The sequence below is a fragment of the Labrus mixtus genome, chromosome 5 (genome assembly GCF_963584025.1).
Source record: "Labrus mixtus chromosome 5, fLabMix1.1, whole genome shotgun sequence".
Lineage (NCBI taxonomy): Eukaryota > Metazoa > Chordata > Actinopteri > Labriformes > Labridae > Labrus > Labrus mixtus.
Window position 1 is genome coordinate 4,774,029 of NC_083616.1, and position 25,175 is coordinate 4,799,203.

A 25,175-nucleotide genomic window follows, 5' to 3' on the forward strand; every position below is an offset into this window, starting at 1 on the left:
TGAGTATTACTGCCGAAGGTATTCTAATTATTATTATTATTTGTTTTACCTTAATAACCTTTAAAGGTAACAAATAATATTTTTAGGAGTCGGTCACCGGGGTTTCGATCACAGCTGCAGTCACATGTTGAAGTCTCCTTGGACAAAACACTGCATCCCTCATTTGCTCTTGCTGCTGCATCAGTGAATTCAATTCAATTCAATTCAATTCAAATTGAATATGTAGGTATGACAAGCTCATGTCCATTTACCATTTCATGATTTACCATAATGTATTTTTATTTTTTAAATAGAACACAAAGCTGTGAGGGCCGGTTGTCACAAAGTGTTAGAGTGCATTTGGTTGTTAATAATGTGGTTTAAAGATGAATTATGTGACACTGATTTCTGCTGCCTCTGTACATGAGCAGCTGATCTGCCATTATTTTGGTGCATATTATAACACTATGGAAAGATGAGCTGGGCAGGGCGTCTCCTCCTAGGAACATTTAAACTCCCAACACGTTATGTCCTGTATAGTTTTTTATTCATGTTATTTAAAGGGTCCTTCTGTATAACCAAAGACATCAGGGCACTTCATAAATATTCAAACTGAAAACACTCCCCACAGATGTTCAGACACAAACGCTCTTTATTTGATCATGAAGCTTGAAGTGAAGCTTTATGATTTTTAAAGTTTATCAGTGAAGTGTATCAACACACGCAGTCTGGAGTCATGACAGAGTGATAGCTGTATAGGTCATATGAAATCCCACAGGATGTTGAACATTGATTTGCAGCGTATTAGCCTAAATTAATAAAACGCCAATGAACACCTTAGTTTCAGTGATGAACTTAAAGCTCCTGTGAGGAGTTTGTAGCTGGTTCTGAAACAGACTGAAAATTAAAAGTGATGCCTCTTTATGACCTTCAACAGTAAACAAGACCATCATCAACACGATTGACGGTTTCTTTTTTGTTATTTTTAGAGCTGTAACTGCTGTCAGGTGGGGGGTATGTGTCAGACGAGATGATTTACAGCACGCTGTGGTAACTGCCTCAAATTCACATTGAGTGATACATTTGACTCATAAAAGAAACAGGATATGATGTTTTTTGTGAGTATACCCTAACTATGCATGTACGAGACAAGATCAGTGAACAGATAAGAGGTGCAGTGTCCACATGAGACTGAAAACAACACAGACCCCCAGGTCCTCACAGAGGCTTTAACACCAGATTAGAAAGTCTGACAACCCAATTCATTTTACTCTAACTGCTTAAATATCGCTAAAAATTCTCCTGGTAAGAATTATATATTTTAGGACTGTTATTTATGAATAGGCCTAAATAATATTAAAATATAACCATGAATGATTGCTTTATATTTTAACTGGTAGAGCTTAACTAAAAAAAGGCCTTCTGCGGTTGTTAAACTGAAATAAAACTCTAATTTCTTAGTTTTCCTTCTCCTGAAAACTGCTTCATTTAGCAGTTTCTGTGAGTATTAATTCTCCTCCATCAGCACCGCTCTTCCTCTATCCTGTCCAGGCATTTCTCTCCCGGAGGAGGCAGCGAGCATCCGTCACGTGACGCCGCGTCCACCAATGGCGTTTCAGCAATCTAACTTTTGTGATAAGGGAATCAGAGTAAAGAGCGAGCGGACTGAGGGAGTTTCACTCTGAGATCTTCATGGTCATCATCACGCTCGCAGGCCTATTCACCACAGATCCGCCACTCTGAGGCAGTATTGTTATAGACAGTGGCCATCCGGATTTGTGTCTTTTTTTTTTTTTTTTTTTTTACATTTATTTTGTCCTCCTCAGCGGCCGCTGCAAGGCTGCAGCGACAGCTACATCCAGATTGAAACTATCAGACAATCTTCACCGACTGGCTCTTGATCAGATGTTGGGAGATAAATCTCACGGTAAGTCTCTTTCACACAGCGTGTTCACAGCTTCAGTGTCCGTGGAAGAAATGACAATTAATAATGTTAGAGTCATGAAACCAATTTAAATTTCAATTAAGGTAGATGAAAAAGAGCGCGTGGTTTACAAAAAAAGATCCCTCACCTGATTTTTTTTTTTTTACAATCTATTTAAACTAGTAGTTGTCAAATGAGAATTAGACTATCAGATTATTTTAGCAGAAATTACAGCGACAGTTAGGCCCACCTGAAGCAACGAGCCACCTTAGAATAAGACGACTCTTTAATTTTTAAAGTAGGCCTTTCAGTTCAATTTGAAACCTCATTTAAAAAAGAAAAGTTATGCAAAAATAATAACATTATATATCATTTAAAGAGACGGCAATTTACTCACAATAGCACTTAAACATAGCCTAACACTTTGTAACACAACAAGAGATTCAAACGAAATACTCGTTTCAGAAGGAAATAGCGATAATAAATAAATAAATAATTATAAAAAAATATTTTCATCTTATTCTGATAACCTTTCTAGATGTTCTTTTTCTTTTTCTGAAGACGTTGCACTTGCCCCGCATATCTGCCGCTTAATACTCACTTCCTGTGTGTGTGTGTTTGTGTGTGTGTCAGTACATATCTGTTCAGTTCAGTTCATTGAAACTCTCTTTCATATGACGTGCTGTGAGCAGCAGTGAAATAACCCGCTGCGTGTCACTAAGCTCCGCTCCGTGACTCCAGGCTGAGTTTAGCACCGCAGCATGGTGTGCAACAGGCCTATTTTATTCATTTATTTAATTGTACTGTAATTTCCCATACATTGGCTAAACCTTCTGGGTGAGATGTTTATGTTTTCTTCTTGCCTAATAAAGGCTTCACATGTCATCTGTGGTCGGTGCTTGCTAAAGGCAGCACAGCGTCCACGCAGCTCTAGCTGATGGATGGATCTAAGTAAAGAAATATGACCACGTGTGAACATGACAAATGAACGTAAAACCACCTACAATTAATTTTTAAACATTTCTCGAAAAAACACATCAATAAAAAGTTGAAACCGTAGGTTAAAAAATGCTCAGCAGATCCAAAACCAAACGAAAGTGTTCAAATGTATGAATATAAAATCACAGAGAGAATGAATTGTGATTTTTGTTCATGTTTGTGTCGTGGATTCATTGTGCGCGCTTGTCTTCTTTTCCTCGCTGCTGTTTATTTTTTTGGTTTTTAAATATCCTATATCCGACGTGATGTGCGTGTACCCCCAACTGCTTTAAAGGAGAAAAAAAAGTCTATTTATGGAGGCAATAATAGCTTACCTTTTCATTTAGAGCATATAAACGGAGTAGTTATAGCGATCTTTTTCATTTCTAATTTCGTCATTTAATTAATCAGGCTGTTGATTTTTTATTTGGTTTATAAGCCCAGAATAACCCACAGCCTATAGTGTGACTCTTTTAATGATGTCTGAAATAATATCCCATCATTCAGATTTACTAAATCTAGAGTCATATTTAGGACATAGACTCAAATGTTCGAGTTCGTATGACCTTAAATTTAAATGTCCATAAACAGGATTTTCCTTCTTATATGAAGTATATAATATATGCATATAATTATAAGTAAGTCTATATAATATAATCGTTCAATTAAAAAATCATTGTTATAGGCTATAGAATAGAATGAAGAATAAATATGGAATAAATGATGGACAGAGGCGTTTTACAAATACATTAGTAGTACATTAGTAGTTTTTACAAAAAAAATAGTTTTCACATCAGACCTACTGTAGGCTATGTGTAAAAAATATGAAAAAAGACTATGAAGCTATTTCGCAAAAATAAAACAGCCTAGAAAAAGATATTCGGATGACGAGTATTTTTTTTAATATTGAATCATAACAGAGGCACAATGTTTAATTTTAATGTCATAAAGGAAAATTCCATCAGACATCTGAAATACGAAAGATGTATTTAAATCTTAAAAGTCAACGTTAGGTGTGTCATGCATTTCTTATATCTCTTTATAAACGAGTATAGCGATAGATAGAGCATTATTTGTATTTTACTCTTTAGTCTGTCAGTTGGATTAATGTGTGTGTGTGTGTGTGTGTGTGTGTGTGTGTGTGTGTGTGTGTGTGTGCAGCAGGTGTGACTCTGAAGGTTATGGAATACACATACGACGATGACCTGGAAGAGCTGTGTCCTGTGTGCGGAGACAAAGTGTCCGGCTATCACTACGGTCTGCTCACCTGCGAGAGCTGCAAGGTAACAAACACGGAGGGACCCGGAGAAAAAATACATTATTTATTATTTATTATTCATTTTAACCTTTAATGCATCGATTTCTAAAATAAGTGAATTATTAGTGGCCGTTCACATTAGTATTTTGGTAAGATAGATTACCACCAACTATTATTCTTGTATTTAGTATGCAAGCCGAAATGTTTTTATTTTATTAAAAAAAAATTCCCGTAACTGGCAGAATTTCAAGAGATTGCTCCGTGTTTCTTTTTTGTTTTGTTTGTATCGTAAATGTATTATTGACTTTATTTATGATAATTCATAAAAAAAAAAAAAAAAAAAAATGTTGCGTTCTCCCGCAATGCTTTCTCAAAGGCATAGTACTGAGGTTAAAGTATTCAAACGAAATATATAATTAGCCTATAATACTTCTTGTATAGCCTCGTTCCGTTAGTTTGCATTTTTATGAAATGTCCTGTCTCTTTTCTAACAGGGCTTCTTCAAGAGGACAGTGCAGAACAACAAAAGGTACACATGTGCGGAGAACCAGGAATGTAAAATAGACAAAACCCAGAGGAAGAGGTGTCCTTTCTGCCGCTTCCAGAAGTGCCTCAGCGTCGGGATGCGACTAGAAGGTACGGGTCACTCTATACGTACCGCTACTGCCGCAAATAATAATCATTTTGCGCCTTTTGTTTTTGCTAATATTAGGGGAGACCAGGGTAAAATATAACAAGGGGTAGCCTAATTGTAAAATACTCAATCCCTCCAATAAGAAACAAGCTAGTGATGACACTCTCCCTCTGCCTGATATAAAGGAGCAGGATCATGTCACCATGCTAAAAGTTTAATACAAACATCATCTTGAGGTTTATCTTTTTATTTTATTTTATTTTTTTTAGCATTATTCTACTAATGTTAAAAGTTCAAACTATGATACATTTTAATTTCAAGACCAATGGTACATTTTCTTTTTGTCATCAACAATATGCTAACATATTCTTGCTCGGTTGCTCATTAGCTGATCAGTTTATGTTAATAAAATATGGGCTACCTTTGACTCAAATAAAATAACTAAGATTTATTAACCACCAACCATTAACCCTAACCCTGCTAAACATGAAATCTGCTTTGAATTCATAAAATACCTGAAATCTAAAACATTTAAACCATATAAAAAAGGACTCTTAAGTTTTTTTGATTAATTTAATGTCTGCTTTCATTTAAGTTACAATCAGTTAACATGACATATGTTTATATCCCCCCCCCCCCACACACACACACTGTTGTTACAAGTATCTTCTTAATTTAATTGATTATTGGATTAAAATTGTCTTGTCTTTATTCGTTTTTTTTTTAGTTTATTAGTATTTTTTAGATTATATATATATACTACATACATTCCACTTTTAATGTACGGAAACACACACACACACACACACACACACACACACGCACACACACACACACACACACGCACACACACACACACACACACACACACACACACACACAGATAAAAAGTTACAATTGCCCCAGTCTCCAGTATTTATGTGTCATGGTGTATGATGTAGTAATTGCACAAGAATTGCATTTATTAATGTTTAAAATGTAAAACTATGTAGGCCTATTTTCTATTTTCCATTAAAGCCCATTATCATGGAATAGAATATACAATACCTTTTTTTTTATTATTTCTGGGCTGGTGGCTCCCATATTGTGTCCAACACATGGGATGAGATTTAATTCCCAGACAGCAATGCAGGAAAGCACCTGCTTCCGTAGCAGAGAAAAGGACACATTCTTGACTTACTGATAAAGCCCGGGAGACTCCCCTGTTTTAAATCAAAAGCTCTATTTAGGCTACAAGAAGGAGGAGAGCTGCACAGACTCTGGGGAATCTTCTCAGCCCTTAAAGGGAAGCAAAAAAATGGCCAGCATGTCTGTTGTTTACTCTGTTGGAAAGCTGAGGATACTGGTGGAAAAGGGTGATTATTTTACTCTGCAGCTAACGCTCATGAAGGAGTGCTGCACAGACGATCTTGGCAATAAAGGAGATTTTAATAGGGTTTCATTTGTAAATCTGTTTTCCACATCTCCTCTCTTGTGTGACAGCGGTGCGCGCAGACCGTATGCGTGGGGGGAGGAATAAATTTGGCCCGATGTACAAGAGAGACAGGGCCTTGAAGCAGCAGAAGAAGGCTTTGATACGATCCAGCGGCTTCAAGCTGGAGAGCGCAGTTCCTCCACCGACCTCTCCTCTGCAGACCGACTACAGCTTCAGCGGCACCCTGCACAGCCTGCCCACCATCTCCAAAAGCCTGCTCCCCTCCACCCCGAGCTCCATCGCCCCCACAGACTACGAGGCCAACCTCTATGGACCCCCCTCCCTGGGCATGGCCATGCAGTCCCACGTGTCCATCACCACTCAGTACCAGTACACAGCCTTCCCCAGCAGGGCCATCAAAGCTGAGTGTCCCGACTACACCAGCTCCCCCGAGTCTCTGACAGGATACACGTACCCAGACATGTACCCCTCTGCCTCACCACAGCCCCCCAGCCTTCCTCCGCTGGTGCTGGAGCTGCTGCGCTGCGATCCAGACGAGCTGGTGGTGCAGAATAAGATCGTGACTCACCTGCAGCAGGAGCAGGGGGGCCGCGGCCGCCTGGACAAGCCCAGCAACTTCAGCCTCATGTGTCGCATGGCGGACCAGACCCTCTTCTCCATAGTGGAGTGGGCTCGGAGCTGCATCTTCTTCAAGGAGCTCAGGGTGAGTCTCATATTCTGTATCTTTATGCTGACACATGAACACATGCATTTACTCCTCCTCCAAGTTTTGTTGTGTCACTCAAACATCAACCCTGGCTTATTCTGATCGAGCACAAGTCCATCATTTTTTGTATAATATCCTTTAAAACAGTGACATTAGTTGAACCAGTTCAATTCAATTCAGCTTTTGTTCACACATGCAGCTTACCCTGAAAATGTTTTTTCAGGAGTTTCATGAAAGTTTAAAAGCAACTTATGTGACTAGAAACAATGAGAGAGAAGCCATTCAGAATTATGTGTCCCTCTTTTTTTTGGCTGTTTGGCTTTTTTTTTTACTCCCTAGTTTATCCACCTGTGTAGTGAAATCAAGTATACCATTGTTATCAACTTATATTTTTCAATAGTTAATCGCAATTCAACACATTTTAATCACATGTTAGAAATTCCATTATTTTGCATTTTATTTAACAATCGTTTGCTTTTATTTAGAATTTTTGTACTGTCTCAAGCTCAAGGTTTACTTCCTGTTTGGAGACAGGCCGGCTTTTATTTTGGAAGAAAGTAATGAGCCTCTGGTATATCGAAGGTTAACGAACTTAACAACGGTTAAAGGATCTTATAACGGATTTAAATTAAATGAAAACAGTTAAAGGGCACCGTAAAAAAAGTGAAACAGGAAATGTTTGATATCACGAGGTGCATATTATGTTTGGCTTGTCATTTGCTCTTTTCCATCACTCTGACTACAGGGAGACATTGCAATATCTCCCTACTGTGCGTCTAAAGGGTCAAAATAGTACTCAATTATTGCAATTATAAAAATGAACTTGGGACATTAACCTCCAGTGTTGAAAAATGAAACCAATGACGACGTGCTCGATACTGCAGTTCCTCATGTGTCCTCTTGAGGCTGGCTGCAGAAACACAGGAAGTCACATACACACACATTCAAAAAAGTCGGTTTTTACAGCGGAAAAATGTTTACAGCCTGGTACAGAAAACGATTTTGGTCTGTTAGTTATTGTCTTCATCGGCACACACTGTACGGGGGTGACTGTTTTTATAACTCTTATGTAATATGCATTGTTAGGCACTTGGCTGACCTGATGGATGGGCGAGTGCAATGTAACATTTTGTCAAGCGTGCCTCAGCTCCAGCTCATACGGTAGCTTGTCGTTAAGTTGACTGAAAGTTAGGCTGAGACAGCGTTTCCACCATGGACAGACTTCCAAAGCCCCCTGCAGTAATTAATGAGTGACATCACTTGTTTGTTATTATTTACAGTCTATGGTTAACGCTGACAGTCCTGATATTGATTGTTTTGTTGCAGCACCATGTTATGGGCTTGATGTGGGACGCACCCCTAATAGTTCTATGTTAACACACTGTGTTCAGTAATGACTGAACTGAACAAAGACAGATGTTTTTATTTTTCATTCTTACTTCACTGCATAATATTTACTGTTATGATATTTCTGCTCTAAATAAAAGCAACGATGCTGCAGTAAGGTTGAGCTGTGCTGGAATACAATTGGCCTTGTGAGGGTATCATTACTCGCTGTTGTTTGCTGTTTGCTGAACAGCTGATCAGACTACACACACACACACACACACACACACACACACACACATGGGGATAGTAATTGGACATGAATCACTGTCTCACTCCATCATCTTTGTGGTTTGGTGGTTTTATCTTTAGCCCTTTTCAGACTGACGAGTCAAGCTGGGATATTTATGTCCCTGTAACGTTTCGCCTTCAATCTGAATGTTGCTGAGGCGCAATGGGGGGACGGAGTGATCCCCCCCCTTTCTTTACTGTCTTGGGAGGTAGTAACAGAGGCGTTACAGGGGTGAGATGGGATCAGCTGAGTCAGCGGGGGAGCACAGCGCTGTGTGTGTGTGTGCATGTCTCACTGTGTGTCTATGTGGAGCTCCTGCTGTGCCGTGCTTCTGCGACACTGAAATGCAATGTGAAATCACAGACTGGGGCAAGAATATTACAGCATCGCAGAATCTATAAGAATGTACAAAGACGCAATGAGGGCTGAGCTTAGTTACGACACTTTTGCAAAAACACAGGCTGAAAGGGGCTTTCATGGCCAGTGATACGGACGCTCTGCAGTGTGTGTAACAGTTGAAATGATTCACTGAAGCGTGGTCCTTTGCTTCATAATCCTTTACTGGATAAATCAATAGTGCTCCTTCTGTTGACAATATGGTTGATTACACTCAAAATAAAAATGGAAGAGTTTAATTATTTGACAAATCAGGCAAGTTACATAAGAATTAAAATATTTCCTTCCTCAGCGACTCAATGTAAAAACGGCCAGCACTGACAAAAACAAACGTCTTTTAACATCTCATGGTCAAAGTGATTCAGGCAAATTAGACAGTTCATCTAACAACAAAAGGGCTGATTGTTGCCTTGATAAAATATGCTGAGGATCCTTCCTGTGTTTGGATTCTCACTCCAAACAGACTTGCTCCATTCTGGCTTAAAATCATTCATTGGCTCGGACATGTTGTCATTACTGCTAGTTAGCAGAAGGAAGAAGGTGATATCCTTTATTAATCCTATGAGAGGAAATTACTTTGATACCCTTTTACTGAGACATGATACACACACATAGTCTGAAATACACACACACACTCATACTATATAAATCTGCATGCTTACAACCTGTCTTTGAATGTAATCCAAGCGTAGCCTAGCGTAGCTGTTGCATCACATCGTGTCGTATTTCATCGCATCAGAACGTATGCTATCGTTTCCTATCCTATGGTAAACATAGGTTTGCAGATATCATTCTTGTAGCACACTATAAACCTCAACCAGATACTTTCTGTTACGGTTATAGCATGCATAGTGTGAGATTTCTTACACCAATACAAATTACCCACAGATTTTTTGGTTAAGAGATTTCATTGGCAGCAAGTATAATGATTTTTTTTCAGCTAAAAAAATGAGTAGACCATTCCTTTTTGGATTGTGCAACATTTGTTGCTCATCGATCTGCAAATTTACTCATGAAGCTGCCTAACAATGTCATTTAACATGATTTAACACTGTCGACCACTTCTGTGTGTTGTAGTCACCTGCTGCAGAGAGTGCTGAGAGCATTGTAAACTACGAAGTTGAAGCTCAATCTTCTGGACAAACTGAGTAATGACACCTTTCAGTCAATACCTTGAGTGAATGAAGGAATGAGAATGAATGAATCTTGTTTAATCTGCAACACTTTATTATTCTCTGCTGAGAATACTGACTGGCTGATGTACGTATATCGCTCAGGCTCTTGTTTTGGATTTTCTGCTTCACCAAAATGTCAGCGGAGAGAAAGAGATGCCTCTGTGGAAGAAAATGCAGCATTGATTCAAACAAAAAATAAACAATGTGAAGCAAAAAACAATACGTTTTCGACATGTTTGCACCCTAGCAGCTTGTGTTCCTGTGGAATAAATGTAATCCAAAAAAATGACTTCATAACATTTAATCTGCAATTTATATACTGATACCATCCTCGCCCCCAAAAACAGACAAAAAAGTGATAATTGAACTCTTCATTTCTGAGAATAATCAGGAGGATGAACACATTCAGTTTTTGTTACTTCTGTAACTTTCCTTTCCCAGAAACAAAGAACGCAGTGTTTTACTCAACAGATTTGTTGCATTGTCTTGGACCAATGACAAGAAGGTATCGTCATGCTGACGATGCTTTGCTAAAATCATGCTGACCATGCTTTGCTAAAATGCTCCTCTTCGTTACTGATGCATCCTCAGAATCTTTCACTGTCATGGAGATAACAAATCAGATGTGTTGTTTCCAGCTCGTATTCAAACGCCGCCCACTGACAGTTTTATATTTTTATGTAAATTTCCCGACATTACAGAGAAAACTGCTACAGAAGCAGACCTTTCTGTTGAGCAGTAAGATGCTTGTTAAATCAGAAATGGCAGAACTCTCTCGTAGACACTGCCTCCTTGGACGTTTTGCAGAAATGTTACGTCACAGACACACGGGAGTTGCTCGTCCACAGCTGCATTGTTCGGTTAGCTTGGGTGCAGCTAACTAACCAATCACACTATAACAGCAAGTCCCATGTTGTACAGGTTGAAACGACTGTTTTAGTCGATGTTTTCTTGTGTCTTTGAATGTTGAGATGCAACAGCTGTTTCACCTTTATTTTTATTTTTTTAACTCTTTAAGAAAAAGGTCTTCCTTGAGGGATTCTTTAGACGCTTAGAACAAAAAATCTGTGCCTAATTTAAAGAAGCATCGCTTCTCAGCCTCTTCAGTCCTCTTCAGGCTGACAGCTGTACTGATTTAACCCCTGGTTTTTGTAATAATGGATAATAATCAAAGCAATATTTACAGAGTTTATATACAGATTATTAGTTTTAAAGTCATTCAGATGCATAATTGTTTTCCTGATCACTGGAATGCTTGTGTCACACCTCTGATAACTTCTGCAGGTACCACCTGGTCTCAGCAGACCTTTTTGTTCCACCCTGTTTGTGGCTATGAGCGATGATGTTGGTGAATTATTAATGAATATTTGCATAAAAAGAGGACAGTTTATCCCTGCATGACTGCCTAACAGCTCATTTAAATATACGCAGCACCGACGCACTGAAACGATGTTTACTTTGCAAGGATGTCAGGGTGCATGAAACCCCCTGCATGTGTTTTTTGATTTAGACGAGGTCTCTTTTGATTCATTAGCACAGGTTTAGCTGGCGCAAAAGCAGCACAGTCATTTAGTGAATCAGGTCCTGAATTTATCAAAAACAGCTTTTGTCACCCCAATTTTCAATAATGTTCATGGAAAGTCGGGTCATTACGACAGGCTTTACAGTGTTGATCATCAGCCCAAACTCAGTGAGCCTAAGTATCTGAAAGGTTCTTACACACGTTTGGGTGAGGGGGTTTCAAGACGGCTTCCCAGTGTATGTTATCAATATGTTTTTTGGTGTCTTGGGCTTCTCAATGTGTCACTGTTTCACGCGCTGCATCACGTTGGCTGTGCTATCTGTAATGGTCATCAGTCTCTCGCCGTATTTCAACGCTGTTTTTGTCTCGTCTACTCCCCTCGCTTTAAAACGACATCGCATTCTCAATCTTAAAAACCTCACTTGCCTTTTTCTTGTCTGCACGTTTCTCTTCTTCTTCAACCGACTTTGAACAAGAGAAGCCAAAAGCAGGCAGCGCCCTCTGCTGGTGAAGAGTATTGAGCAATACAAATCATGGATTTTAACGATCCATATTGAGAATCATTTTTAAACATAATGTGAGGTATGGTTGCATCTCTGCTTGTTCAGTCATAAAATAGGGCTCAGGTTTGAATAAAATAAAACATTTTTTGAAGTCTAGTCAGTAAAATACTTTGGTTTAGAGATTTGTGAGGGAATTCATTTCAGTCAAAAGTCCGAGCAGTGATTATGTTCTGTTCCAAAGAGGATATTGTTCTGTTTCTGTAAAAAACTAAAAAACTACAACCATCATCTTCCCCTAACATTAAGCATGAGCCTTCTGGGCTTCAAAACATTTTTTTTAATTACATTTTCACCAAATGTGTGGTTTGAATGAGAAACATTTATACTGGAAGAGTACATTTTTAAACGGCAAAAAGTACGAGTTTAGCAGACATGTTCATTGAAAAAGCCTCCTTAGCTTTTGCAAAAGGAACATGAAAAAAACATCAGAAAACAACCTGTTGACCTTTTGATCCAGCTAACTGTTTGAATATATTCATGAATCTTAAACTGTAAACACTTGAAGTTTTAATGTGCTGTATGACGTATTTGACATGCTTAAAAAAAAAACAAATGATAGCTAATTTACCCCTGACAGTCAACATGAAAGTTTACTCCCTCAGAGAAGAGAATAACTTTGTTGTTTTGTTTACTCCTATTTCAAAAATACCTGGATCTGCTCATTTGTACGAAAGACTCGTGCCACATAATAAACCCCTGACAGGAAACCACAGCAGGCTTAATGGGAAAAATGGTCACATTCATCGTTTTTCCATTCTTCTAACCTCACTACTCTTCTTTTTTGTATCATCAGACACAGAAACTTGTGTGTTCCTGATGCATTTCTGATACAAGTCAGATCATTTTTGTGCACAGTGGACAGCCAGCATACACAGTGAGAACAAAGTGTGCATATTCTGCCTCACAGGGACAGAGCTGTTGTTCCCTGCGCTGGATAATTACATTCCATGCAGACGATAACGGGGAAATGTCGGCTCTCTGCTGCAGCTCGGCGCTGCACTCGTCTACATTGTTGTTAAATTGTGAACAGAATGGAACCTATTTGTTGCGGCGGTTCACCAGTTGTGGCCTTTGTCCTGCGTTATGATTATGGCTGGGCGATATGGACCAAAACTCATATCTTGATATTGATTAGCTGAATGGTGATACTCGATATATGTCGATATGTATTTTATTAACAGTGAAAACACATGAAAAATAAACTACCTGTTTGTGAATTTAAAAAGTAATATTATAAAATAAAAATGTTCCTTAAATACAATAAAAGAGAGAGAGAGGAGGAGCAGGGTTAAGAGGGACAGACAGTCAGTCATCATCAGTGAGATGAGAAAAAGGTGACCTGGCACCTCTGTAATGTTATTTTAATGAAACATAAACTATATCGATATTAACGATATTGTCTTACCCTATATCTTGTTTGAAAATATATCAATATATCTTAAAAACTCAATATATTTTCCAGCCCTAGTTATGATTGACCTTCTGTTCACCTGTTAAGCAAAGAAGACGATGCTGAGGAATAGCAAACAATGAACATCACAAACGTTCAGCTGCTTAAAGAAATGTACTTGAGACAGTCAATTAAAAAAAACAACAGTTCTGAGAAGAGTTCAAAGAGTTACGCCCAAAAGTAGAAGTCATCAATATCTACTCTGAGCAACAAAACAGAGACGCATCTGACAAATACTTTATATACTTAAGGGGAAACTCTTCTTACAGCGTGTCCTAACAGCATGCAATGCAAGTTGGTATCGGCTATTTTTATCAGATATATGCCGATATTTTATTCACCAGTCAAATAGCATTTCATTAGAGCATCGTTGTATCACACTAGCAGTTCTCTTTCACCAGCAGAGTGTCCTATATGGATTATGATGCACATAGTGGTGATGCACGTACATGCACAGTTACTTTCCAGTTTAGTGACCATCTTGTCTTCATTATATATCTTTTCCACAAGTGGTTGATCCGCATTTGAGCGATCAATGCACTACATGTTTTTATCTATAACGGTCTATTTGCACAGATTGAACGGAGAGCAAAGAAAGATATCGGCCAATATAAAGTATCGGATTTCGTTTTCTCCCTCATATCGGTATAGGCCCCAAAAACCCTGTATCAGTCGGGCTGTAATACATTTATACCGATGCTCAGTGGCAAGGCACTATCTGCCCGATATATCTGTTACTACAATACATAGTTCTGTTGTTTGTCTCCTGTCTTGTTTTTGTTTTTGTTCAACCCATTCAGACTATTGATGATGTTCAGCACAGCGTAAATTTGTTATTCTGAATCTTAATTTGCTCTTAGCTCATCCTGTGGCTATTACAGTATGTTTGTAAATGAGACTAGTTAGAGCAGTTTATCATGGCGATCACTGATTATTGATCTCCAAAAATGCCTAATATAAATTTAATGCGGCTGCTTGAATAAATACTTAACATTGTCACCGCTTTTTAAGCTAGCTGAACAGCACGCCCACTGACATGTGAGCAGAGAGGAAACACTTGTTAGGGCAGGCTTGAAAACTGTCACACTATACTTCATTCCACTTCATGCAAATACAGCCTGATTATCAGGCATGATGGATGTGGAAAGATGGTTTGTAGTTTCACAAAGAAGGCGACATCCAGACCTGATGGATTGAAATCGTTGTTTCTGGTCTTCTATGGAGGTTGGGTTGGTGCACAGGATGAATCTACAGGTGATGTGTTGGAGAGTTCCAGTTTAAAGATAAATATAAAAATATAATGTGAATCCAAGACTTTTATGATGATTAAATTTCCCAACTGCCGAGGTGCCCTTGAGCAAGGTACCGAACCCCCAACTCCTCTGGTGCACTCCCTGCATAGCAGCTTGTAGCAGCTTCACTCTGACATCTGTCCATCAATGCATGTCCACATCCTGTTTGTGCATGTGTGTGATTCTGACCTATGTGTGTGAGAAGCACGTCCCTAAAATAACAGAGTGTAAACCCGATCAAAATAAAAATAAATCAAAAAATTACAACTCTAGCATACAGGATCAACACATCATACCATTATGTTACATCCTGATCTAGTTTGACCTAAAGTCTATAACCTTTGAAAATGAACCAAATAATGTTTTGTGTTAATAAGAAATGGGTGAATAGTAAGTTATAAAACATGTTATAATTGGTTCAATTTAAGATGTTATTTCTAACCGTCATGCAGCTGGGCCCCAGAAAGCCATATTTTCTTATAATGAAGCATCAAACAATACTCCAGCACACAAACTAAAATACCACTTTAGACACTCGTGGACCATTTGTATTGCAGAGTACCACAGCCAGAAGAAAGTAGCTTCCCATGATAAACAAATGAAGAGAGGCATGATGGGAAATGAAGTCAGTGTAAACCTTCAGAAGAAATGCTCAGGATCAACTTTTCTGAAATACTTTTTCTCTGCTCAGCTCCATCTTGTTTGTGAGCCTGCTCATCAACTCCAGACTAAACTATTCTTTAAATAAAGAACACGTCTTCCACTGCTGGCCAGCTGACAGCCATGAGAGAGGCCATGACAGTCCAGTTTTCATCCTTTCACTAGGTGTAGCAGACACACTCTTTTTTTTTTTTACTTAATGGCTGTGAGAGAAAGTATGAGTCTCACACGGACAACATGACACCTTACAGATATACAGCCTGATATATGAGGTAAACCCTGTTCAGTCTTAAGCTGGACAGTTATGTTGGAGATTAAGTAAAGCCTCTCTCTTAGGGCGCCAGCTGCCTAGTGGTTAGTGTCCTCCAAGCTGGAGGCCCTGGACTTGAACCCGACCTGTGGCTCTTTTCCTGCATGTCATTCCCCACTCTCTCTCTCTACGATTGCTGACTCTATTCACTGATCTATCTCTAAAGTAAAGGCTTAAAAAGCCCCCAAAATAAACCTTAAAAATAAAAGTAAATATAGCCCCTCTCTCTCCGCGCTCAGCTCGTTGAAACGTTTTCAGAGGGATTCTTTGGCTGAGTGTCTAACTGCTCTTGGAGAGGAAGCGCAGGAGGTCGCTGAGACCTCTTGCTTCCTTAACCCCCCTCCTTTATCACCGTACACCCACACCCCCACCACAGCTCCAGTCCAGATGAGTGTGTGGCCAACAAGATTGGACCCTCGCCTCCACGTCTGATATATAGTTTCATTCAGGTGGACAGTAATTCTGTCAGCTCTGTGTCAGACGAATGCGTGTCTGGGCCTATTAGCAGCTATGGCTGGAGAATTACATGGCGGCTGTGTCCTTCAGTTTACAGACAATATTGCAGCGAGAAGGAGGGAGGGGAGGCTCAATCTGAAAACACACACACACACACACACACACACACACACACACACCCATCCCCCCAATGTAGAGCAGATGTGACCAGGAGAGGTGGGGGTCGAGGGAGAGGTGAGCTGGTTGATGAGGTCTAAGACGATGCTCGTAAATACACGACATCTCAATAAGTAACTCACACGTTTACAAACTCCCGGGCATCACGTTGTCTTTTTACCGTCTGTATTTTCATGGTGACATTTTTATGAAAAGGTTCTGTATTTCTGGACTGCCTCTCAGAAATTACATTCAGAACGGTTGTTTTTAGAGAGAAGTAATTCAAACGTATAGAATGAAAATATGTGGCATTATCATAATCTGTAAAGTTGCAAATGTGTGTTTGATACGTGAGAGTCAGCAGTGACTTGAGACCAGCGCTGCATGTAAGGGTTGGTATACTGTAGGAAAATGAATAGCCAGATTCTGTGATCTTATAATTAACTACCTTCAGCTACTTTTCAAGCAGGAATATCAGGGATTGATTTGCTGCATATTTGTTCTTTATGAAAGTAAGGGACAAGTGTTTTGACTTTGTGGTGTGTAACCATTTGTAAGATGCCACTTTGGGCTCATAAAACACAGACAAGTGCGGACATTTTACTGAAAGAAAGATCAAGTTGTGAAAATGATCGGCAGATTAAATCACTGGTCAAAATGACCATGAGTCCCACGTGGTTGGTAGAGTCGTCGTCTCTCAGTTGGAAGGACAGGGGTTCAATCCCCAGCTCCTGCAGCAACACGTCCGATGTGTCCTTGGCAAAACACTTAACCCTGAATTGCTCCCTCTGCTTCGTCTGTGGCCTATGAATGTGTATGAATGTGATTAGTTAATACTGATGGACACTTTACATATTAACCATCAGTGTGTGAATGTGTAGGTGTGTCATACGGTGTAAAAAGCACTTTGAGTAGTCAGAAGACTAGAAAAGCTCTCTACAAGCTGAAGTCCATTTACCATGAGTCGTTGCCATTTTATTAACGCAGCTTCCATGACTTTAACTACAGTACTGTTTTTGCTTGAACCCAACTGGCCCAGAGCCTGGACTTGAACCTGGGACTGTGGTGTGACAATTCGTGACAAGCCAACCACAAAAAAAAAAAAAAAAAAACTGTGAAGAAAAAAAATCTAGTACGTCAGTGAATTTAAAGCTGCTCCCAGATTCCAGTTCCAGATTCCAGACAGCCTCTTAGGTCTTCACATAGTTTGGCTGTCATTACGCCTTTGTACTAAGACATTGCCTCTGTAACGCAGTGATATTGGTTTCTCAGTGTTTAAATTAAAAAGGCACAGAATGTGAGCACACAGGAGCTTCACGTACACACAAACTCAGGCACACACATACAGCTCTGTTCCACTTCACTGGCCCCGATGTCACACATAGCTTGTTTCCCTCATTACGTTTCTGTCTCTACCTCCAACGTTGGATCAGGGGCAGAACGACTTTCAAATGGCACTCTGTAATCGCCATGAATAAATTCTGTGATCTTTAAATGAACGTGTTTAGGATATCAAGTTAAGAATTAACAAAAGCCATTTTGAGGAGACAGGTTTAGTTTTTGCCATATATGGGACACTGTTAGAGTGAATATATGCATGGATAAAGTAAACCTCAGACTAAAAGCTAAATGTCTTTATAGCCTTTATCAGATTGTGATTACACAACAGACCCGTTATGAAGCTCCGCCCTTATAACATCTATGTACTTTCATTTTCATTCCACAACAGCATTTTAAGCTGTATTGTTAATGTGCGTCTTATTGGATCTTGCTGTACCCATGTTACCCTTTATTTTTTCCTCTTTAACTGTCTTATATTAGTGTGTTTAAAGAAACAGTAGGGGCTCCACATACACACATACTCAGACATGCACACACACAGCGCCGTTCTCTCCAGTCTTGCAGTGAACCCCCCTGTAATGCCTCTCTTAATGCCTCTCTTGGTGGTGGTACAGAGGTGGGACAACTTTGACTCGTTTTTAAAGGCAGGATGTCACAGTAGCGTTCAACAGGCAGTCTGAACTGGGCTCATGTCTCTGTGATTCTGACTATGTGTGTGTGTGTGTGTGTGTGTGTGTGTGTGTGTGTGTGTGTGTGTGTGCGTTTGCTTCCTGAAGGTGGGAGATCAAATGAAGCTGCTCCATAACTGCTGGTCTGAACTTCTGGTCCTGGATCACATTTTCAGACAAGTGCAACACGTACAGGAAGACAGTATCCTGCTGGTGACCGGCCAAGAGGTAACACCTCCCTCACGCACTTCCCATCATCCTCCTGCACAGTGTCCACAAATCTTTGAAGTCATACGGGTCTAAAACTCAAAACTAAACCAGTGATTGTTTTACAAATTATTTTGTGTTTACACTGATGGTATTGATACGTTTTGATCATCTTTTTCAAAACTCAAAAAATCGGCAGATATGGATGCTTTTATGCAACAACAAAACATGTTTATACTACATCAGAACAGCTTCTTAAAGCAGCTCTGACATGCACGATGACCAAACACTAATAAAGTTATAGCAATTATTAATAATATGAATAAGACTTTCAGAGATTTTGATGTTAATGGTCCTCATTTAAAGCTTCACCAATGGCAGGAAGTGGTTAACACTGGCCATCGTACCATGTTTAAAACTCTAATTCAGACATTTTGACTTTATTAGTCTATTTGGCTTTAGTCTAAAGATTTGGCTTGCTTCTCAATATGCGTGCGCCCCATGCACAGAGGTGGAAGTCCTCTAGGGCCAACGGTGCAGGTTCAAATCCAACCTGTGGCTCCTTTCCCGCATGTCGTTCCACACTCTACCCGTCCTGCCTCTAAAGAAAGGCATAAAAAAAGATCAAAAATAAATCTTTAAAAAATCTCAATGTTTTGACTTAACGTTTGACATTCTGAAATCTTCAATCTGGATTTTTTTTTGTCTCTTTTGTGAGCAATCTGAATGTTTCTGTAACAGTTTCACTTTATATGACTCTTCGTGTGTGGACTGGAAAAATTGGACTTAAGCACAACACATCAGTTTAACCCTCGTTAACATTTAGACTTCATTCTGAAAATGGCAAAACAACAAAAAAAGTAACTGTCTCATTTTTGGAAATATTGTAAACATATATTAGACATATTTGTTCAGTGCTTGTTTTATGTGGTATGTATATCGGTTTAAATCGGTAGTTTATTACCTTCATTTGGCTTGATTTGCAACTTTAGGAATTTGTTCATTCTTAATTATTTTCCAAATTTCAGAAGCAAAATAAAAAAATAAACAAAGAACTAACAAACAAGCCTTTAATTATTTCCCTTTTCCTGAGTGATGGCTCTCACAGCCCTCCGTCAACAGCAGAGAACAGAAAACTGAGAAATGTAGAAACAATTCCTCCTTCAGTTGACATTTTGATGAATTGAAGAGAAAATAACCCGGACTCTGTTTCCAGGTGGAGCTGTCATTTGTTCTGTCCCAAGCTGAGGCCACTCTGTCCGGTCTGGTCCAGAGGGGTCAGGAGCTGGCGGGGAGGCTGCGGGCGCTGCAGGTGGACCGCAGAGAGATCGCCTGTCTGAAATTCCTCCTCCTTTTCAACCCAAGTGAGTGTGCCTCTCGTTTGTGCTTCATCACGGTGATCACACGGAGTATACTCCATTAAAAATGATTCAAACTCAGTGATGGTCATCGGCAAAAATGTGACGTAGAGAAAACAGAGGCTGCAATCAGAGCTGATTTGACCTGAGGTTTACATTGAGGTGCTGAAAGAGCTGGAACTGTTTCAACATTTAATTATGATATATTCTCTTCCTTTATATATATTTTATGTGAGAAAACATTCAGCATTGATTGACCCGTCTGTGAATAACTGAGTTTACATGTGTGTCCTGCTGATGATTTGTCAGAATAAAAGAGTAAAAAAATCAATCAACCCGGTTGGGCTGCGGGGGCCATACTGATGCTACCCTTTAGCGGAATTTGAAAAGCAAGTCTGACATCTTAATGAAAGAAATGTCACAATCGCAGATTATCTGCCGTACCTATTTATCTGTAAGGTTACAAGTGTTTTCCAAACTGGCCTTTTTTCCCCTCCAATAAATTCACTTAATTAAATTTCTCGGGTTGACAAAAGCCAATATTAACAAAGACATCCTCCTCCATTGTCCACTAATGGCATTCAAAAGAAGCCTAATGGATGGCTCTCTCACTCGATGGCAGGGCCGACATTCACGTGGCGGTTTGTGCAGATGGAGAGAGCATAGATGTGGCTTGCCCAGATTCCCAGAAGTGTTTGCTGTTTAGCGCTGGCAGAGCAGGAACAAAGAGCTTTTGAATGGTGAGAGCACTTGTCATATATGGGCATAAAATATTTGCTGTCTCTGCCTGTGGCTGCTTTGCTCGCGCACGCTCTCCTTCGTCTTCAGAGTCAGGTTTTCGGGGGTAATTTAATTGCCCTCAAGCGGTATGAAAAGATGATTCAGAACATTGATTCAAAACATTTAATTACTGTGTGAATGGACTCTCAGAGCTGGGCTCAGCTGATGCTGAATGCTGGTCCACCGGAGGGCCGGGATATTGTCTCACGCACGCACACATCCACCCACTATTTCTTTACATAAAGTATAAACACAGTAAATACTGGATATAAAATCTATAGCATCAATGAATGAGTGCATACCACTGGTAAAGAGAGACCTTTTAGTTCCTCTTTCAGGCGTCCTGACATAAATTGTAACGTTGGTTTTATAACATTGAAATACATTAAGGGTCATTCATTGAAGAATTTCTCTGAAAGAAAATTTGACCATGATCGTTGAGTGCAAATATTTCACTTTTTAAAGGTCTTAACCTAAACGGCCAAAAGCGCTTTCCATCCAAATGTGCAATACAGCAAACTGTTAAACAGTAAAAACAGTATAACGACACTGTTACAGGTTAGTAATATTAAAATGCATGAATTAAAAAATCATCAAATATCCAAGTCTTAATTACAGTAGGCCGTCAGTTAAGAAAAGTTGATTCCCAATAACTCGTGTATGTATTCATGAGCAGTTTCATAGTCACATGAACCTCCTTTCCTTTTTGTTTCATAGAACGACAAAGCTTTGTTTCAAGTCAAAATGTATGTCAGACGCAAACACCAGCCTGACGTATTTAACATATTTTGACATTTTGCCGTCACCAGCACATACCTGCTACCGCTCCTGTTTGTCCCGTATTTCAAGGCCTCGAACCCCCCCCCCCCCCCCCCCCCCCCCAGGTTTAGTTATTTCTCCTGGGAAACTCTTGTGATTATCACCGTCCCACTTGATAATCCATATATACATGGATCCATATGTTTTGTATGTTTGTCTGAAGACACCAAAGTTGCCAGATCGTCTTTGAATCATGATCCACACACAAATTACACACACTCTCAATCCTCTGTCCCCTCGACCTGGCAACCCACCACCTGATTCAAGGGGCTGTGAGCATGACTGCACTCTGCACGAGCCGAAAGTTAAGACTACAAAATGATTTTTTGTCATCAAGCTATCAGCAACACTTATTATAACCTGGTTATAACCTGGACCTATAATACTCTATACTGGATCAACTGAATGTCTGGACAAAAACGTACAAATTTAAGGTGAATCCCCCTTTAATGTTAAAATGTAGATCATGAAAAATGAAGAGGAAACTACCATTTGAATGATGTCACAATAGACAAGATTTAGACCCTTTTTATGATTGCTTCAGCACCTCTAAATTTCATCTCAGCACTCCTCAAATACTAAGAGGGGTGTGAGCCCAGACTTTTGGAATTTGACATACATTTTTCCAATATCTTGATTTTATATTTTTATTTAAATGAATTAATAATTAGTTTTAAGTGTTCCTTCACCAAACCAAGGACAATTTCATGACAAATAGATGCATAAAATACACCAAAATACAGGAAGTACACTGTTTGACTCTTAAAACCCAAGCATGTGACCCAGGATATCAGCTCTGGACTTCACAAGTGAGTCGTCAAGGCACAGCTCTTTGCACGACCCCCCCAGTTCCACAAGTTTCTACTTACACATACACACTCATGTTAAAATTCCGATTTTGGAATCAGAAATAAACATGTACAGTCTGGTTCGAATAATGGTTTTGGTCTGAATAGTTTTTGTCTTTAATCGCCACACCTCTTTGACTGTTAGTAGGTTGACCGAAAGTTAGGCTGAGATACTTTTTTCAATGCGGCGACCACCATAGATTGACTTCAAAATTCCCCTTTAGTACCTAATGGGTGACGTCACTGAGACTTGTCCATGTTTTCTACAGTCAATTATTTCCCCTCACTGAGGCTTTTTCATCATTTGCCCTTGTGTGTGTTTGTTGTGTTTCAGACGTGAAGCTCCTGGAGGACCAGGCGTTTGTGGAGGGCGTCCAGGAGCAGGTGAACGGGGCTCTGCTGGAGTACACTCTGTCCACCTACCCTCAGTTCCAGGAGAAGTTCACCCAGCTGGTGGTGCGTCTGCCGGAGCTGCGCTCTCTGAGCTCGCAGGCCGAGGACTACCTGTGCTACATGCACCTGAGCGGAGAGGTGCCCTGCAACAACCTGCTCATCGAGATGCTGCACGCAAAACAAGCGTGTGTGTGAGGGATGCTCTGCTGTCATGTGTATGTGCGTGTTAGTGTGTGTGTGTGTGTGTGTGTGTGTGTGTGTGTGTGTGTGTGTGTGTGGGAGGGTGGGTGTGAGTGCAATGAAAGAAAATCATATAAAGATTGGCACAATAGATCCTCTTTGAGAGGGCTTTTGTTGGGTAAAAAATGATAAAAATGTTCTTTAGAGTTTGAGATTAAATGAGATTTTCATAGTCAGTGTTTTCATATCCTGCAGAGCTTCATAATATACGACCTTTAGAAACTGAATTTTGTACCCTGTTTTAAAAAATCTAAATCTAAATTCAGATCTGCTGTTGGATTTATGTAATATCCTTTATTGACAAATATTGATCCGGCATCACAGACGGCCAAGCTGCCCAGCTAACATTTAGACTGGGAGGAAGACGCTCCCCCAGTCTGCATCAAAAACATGTTGTCAAGGTTACATGTGACAAGACTGTCCACAGCTATTCTCACGTCCTTATAAAACAGCCACATTTTCTTTCTTTTATTTTTTTTCTGATATCCGACATTACATTACATGAAATACGTCGCTTACATTTTACCCACGCATCCTTTAAATTGGGATAGACATTACAAAAAGCATCCACTAGAAGGCGCAGTCTGGCCTCCACTTCTCTTTAGCTGCCGTCCAACCTACATTCAGTTTCCGTCTGATCTGCGCCCAGCTCTTCAGGTGTCGTTGTCTGTCCCTGTGCTCGGGCGAGAAAAAATCATTTATGTTTGTAGTTCCTAACCAACTCCACAATCTTTCCTGAAACATTTCTGCCCCTTGTCCGAATAATCTGCTTCCTTGTGTTTTGCTGGTCTGGCTTGAACTGTTGTCTACACCGCTCCACACTGCCCCCATGGTTTCCGGTGGTATTGCAGCATTTAGTCTGTATCCGTAAGCTTCCAAACCGTGCAGAAATAAAGACAATATGATGGCAGAAGGCTCCTTCTGTTTCCATACTGTATGTGTATCGGACATGGAGCATAAATGACCCTACACCTCGAAAAATGGCTGACCTAGGCACCCCACTGGTGACGGATATTCACCCCAAGGCTCTGAGGTCACAGACTGATTATAAATCATGTTGATTGTTGGCCTGTTGGAAGTGCAACAGTTATTAACAAGGTCACAGTTTGGACATTTTTAAGCAACAAAATAAGTGTACTTTTACGTACAGCGTCATTTTTTCGTCCACCACTGACCAAGTTTGGCTATTTGACGACCTGGGAGTGAGAGCATGCTGGGTAAAGTCTTACACCAGAGGATGACACTATAGTTGTGGGCACTTTTGTTAAATTCTTGTCGCTCGAGCTAATCTTCACTTTTCATGACAGATTTTGAGACTTCTTTCATGACGCTATCTCTCGATTATTATCAGTGAGAGTATGATAATATAGTAATATAATATAATAGTAAACAATGGGGTTCAACTTAGATTTGTTTTATTGTATAGAGTTAACATATTTATATCTTGAGGTTGGACAAGATAAGAAAAACAAATTTTTATTCAGTGAGTCATCAAAACCTTTCCCAACATAACGAGACTGAGAGACAGGAAGAAGGGAAAACTTCAAAAGCAAAAAATAAAGAGAGAGTGTGAAAATGATAAGAGAGAGATGAGAAACAGTGTTTGCCTCGTCATCATTTGATGTGAGGTTCCTTTATTAAATCGTTTGTATTTTCAACACCTTGAGAAACAGTTGACCCTTTCACACTGCGTCATTACCCTCAGCACACTGGATGCTGTGTGGACTGACTGATCAGAGTTTGAAGGCTCAGATGGCTTATTGTTACACATCATGAAAATGATTTCATCCTCTATGTTATGTTGATAAAAAAAAAAACACATTTCAGGTGGCGATTTGAAATGTCACAGACGTCAGCTTTGAGTTTCTTTTAAGCCCTTTACATATGGCACCAGAACGAGTTTGTGATAGTAACAGAGATCTCTGATCTGCATCCAGTCCAAAAATAAATCTCACTGTGCGTTACCTGCAGCAGTTAGGCAAGCGACGAGGTAATGTCGATTGCGTGAA

At 39.7% G+C, this 25,175-nt stretch overlaps 1 protein-coding gene across 1 annotated transcript; it reads left to right on the forward strand.

The window, feature by feature from the left end:
- The first annotated feature begins 1,680 nt into the window (after positions 1 to 1,680).
- On the forward strand, positions 1,681 to 23,216 carry LOC132973796 (nuclear receptor subfamily 5 group A member 2-like). Its single transcript, XM_061037400.1, has 7 exons — positions 1,681 to 1,906; positions 4,043 to 4,164; positions 4,634 to 4,775; positions 6,256 to 6,911; positions 18,630 to 18,749; positions 19,945 to 20,092; positions 22,868 to 23,216. Exons 1-7 carry the CDS (start codon positions 1,885 to 1,887, stop codon positions 23,119 to 23,121), a joined length of 1,464 nt encoding a protein of 487 aa, XP_060893383.1. The 5' UTR covers positions 1,681 to 1,884; the 3' UTR covers positions 23,122 to 23,216.
- Positions 23,217 to 25,175: the final 1,959 nt, after the last annotated feature.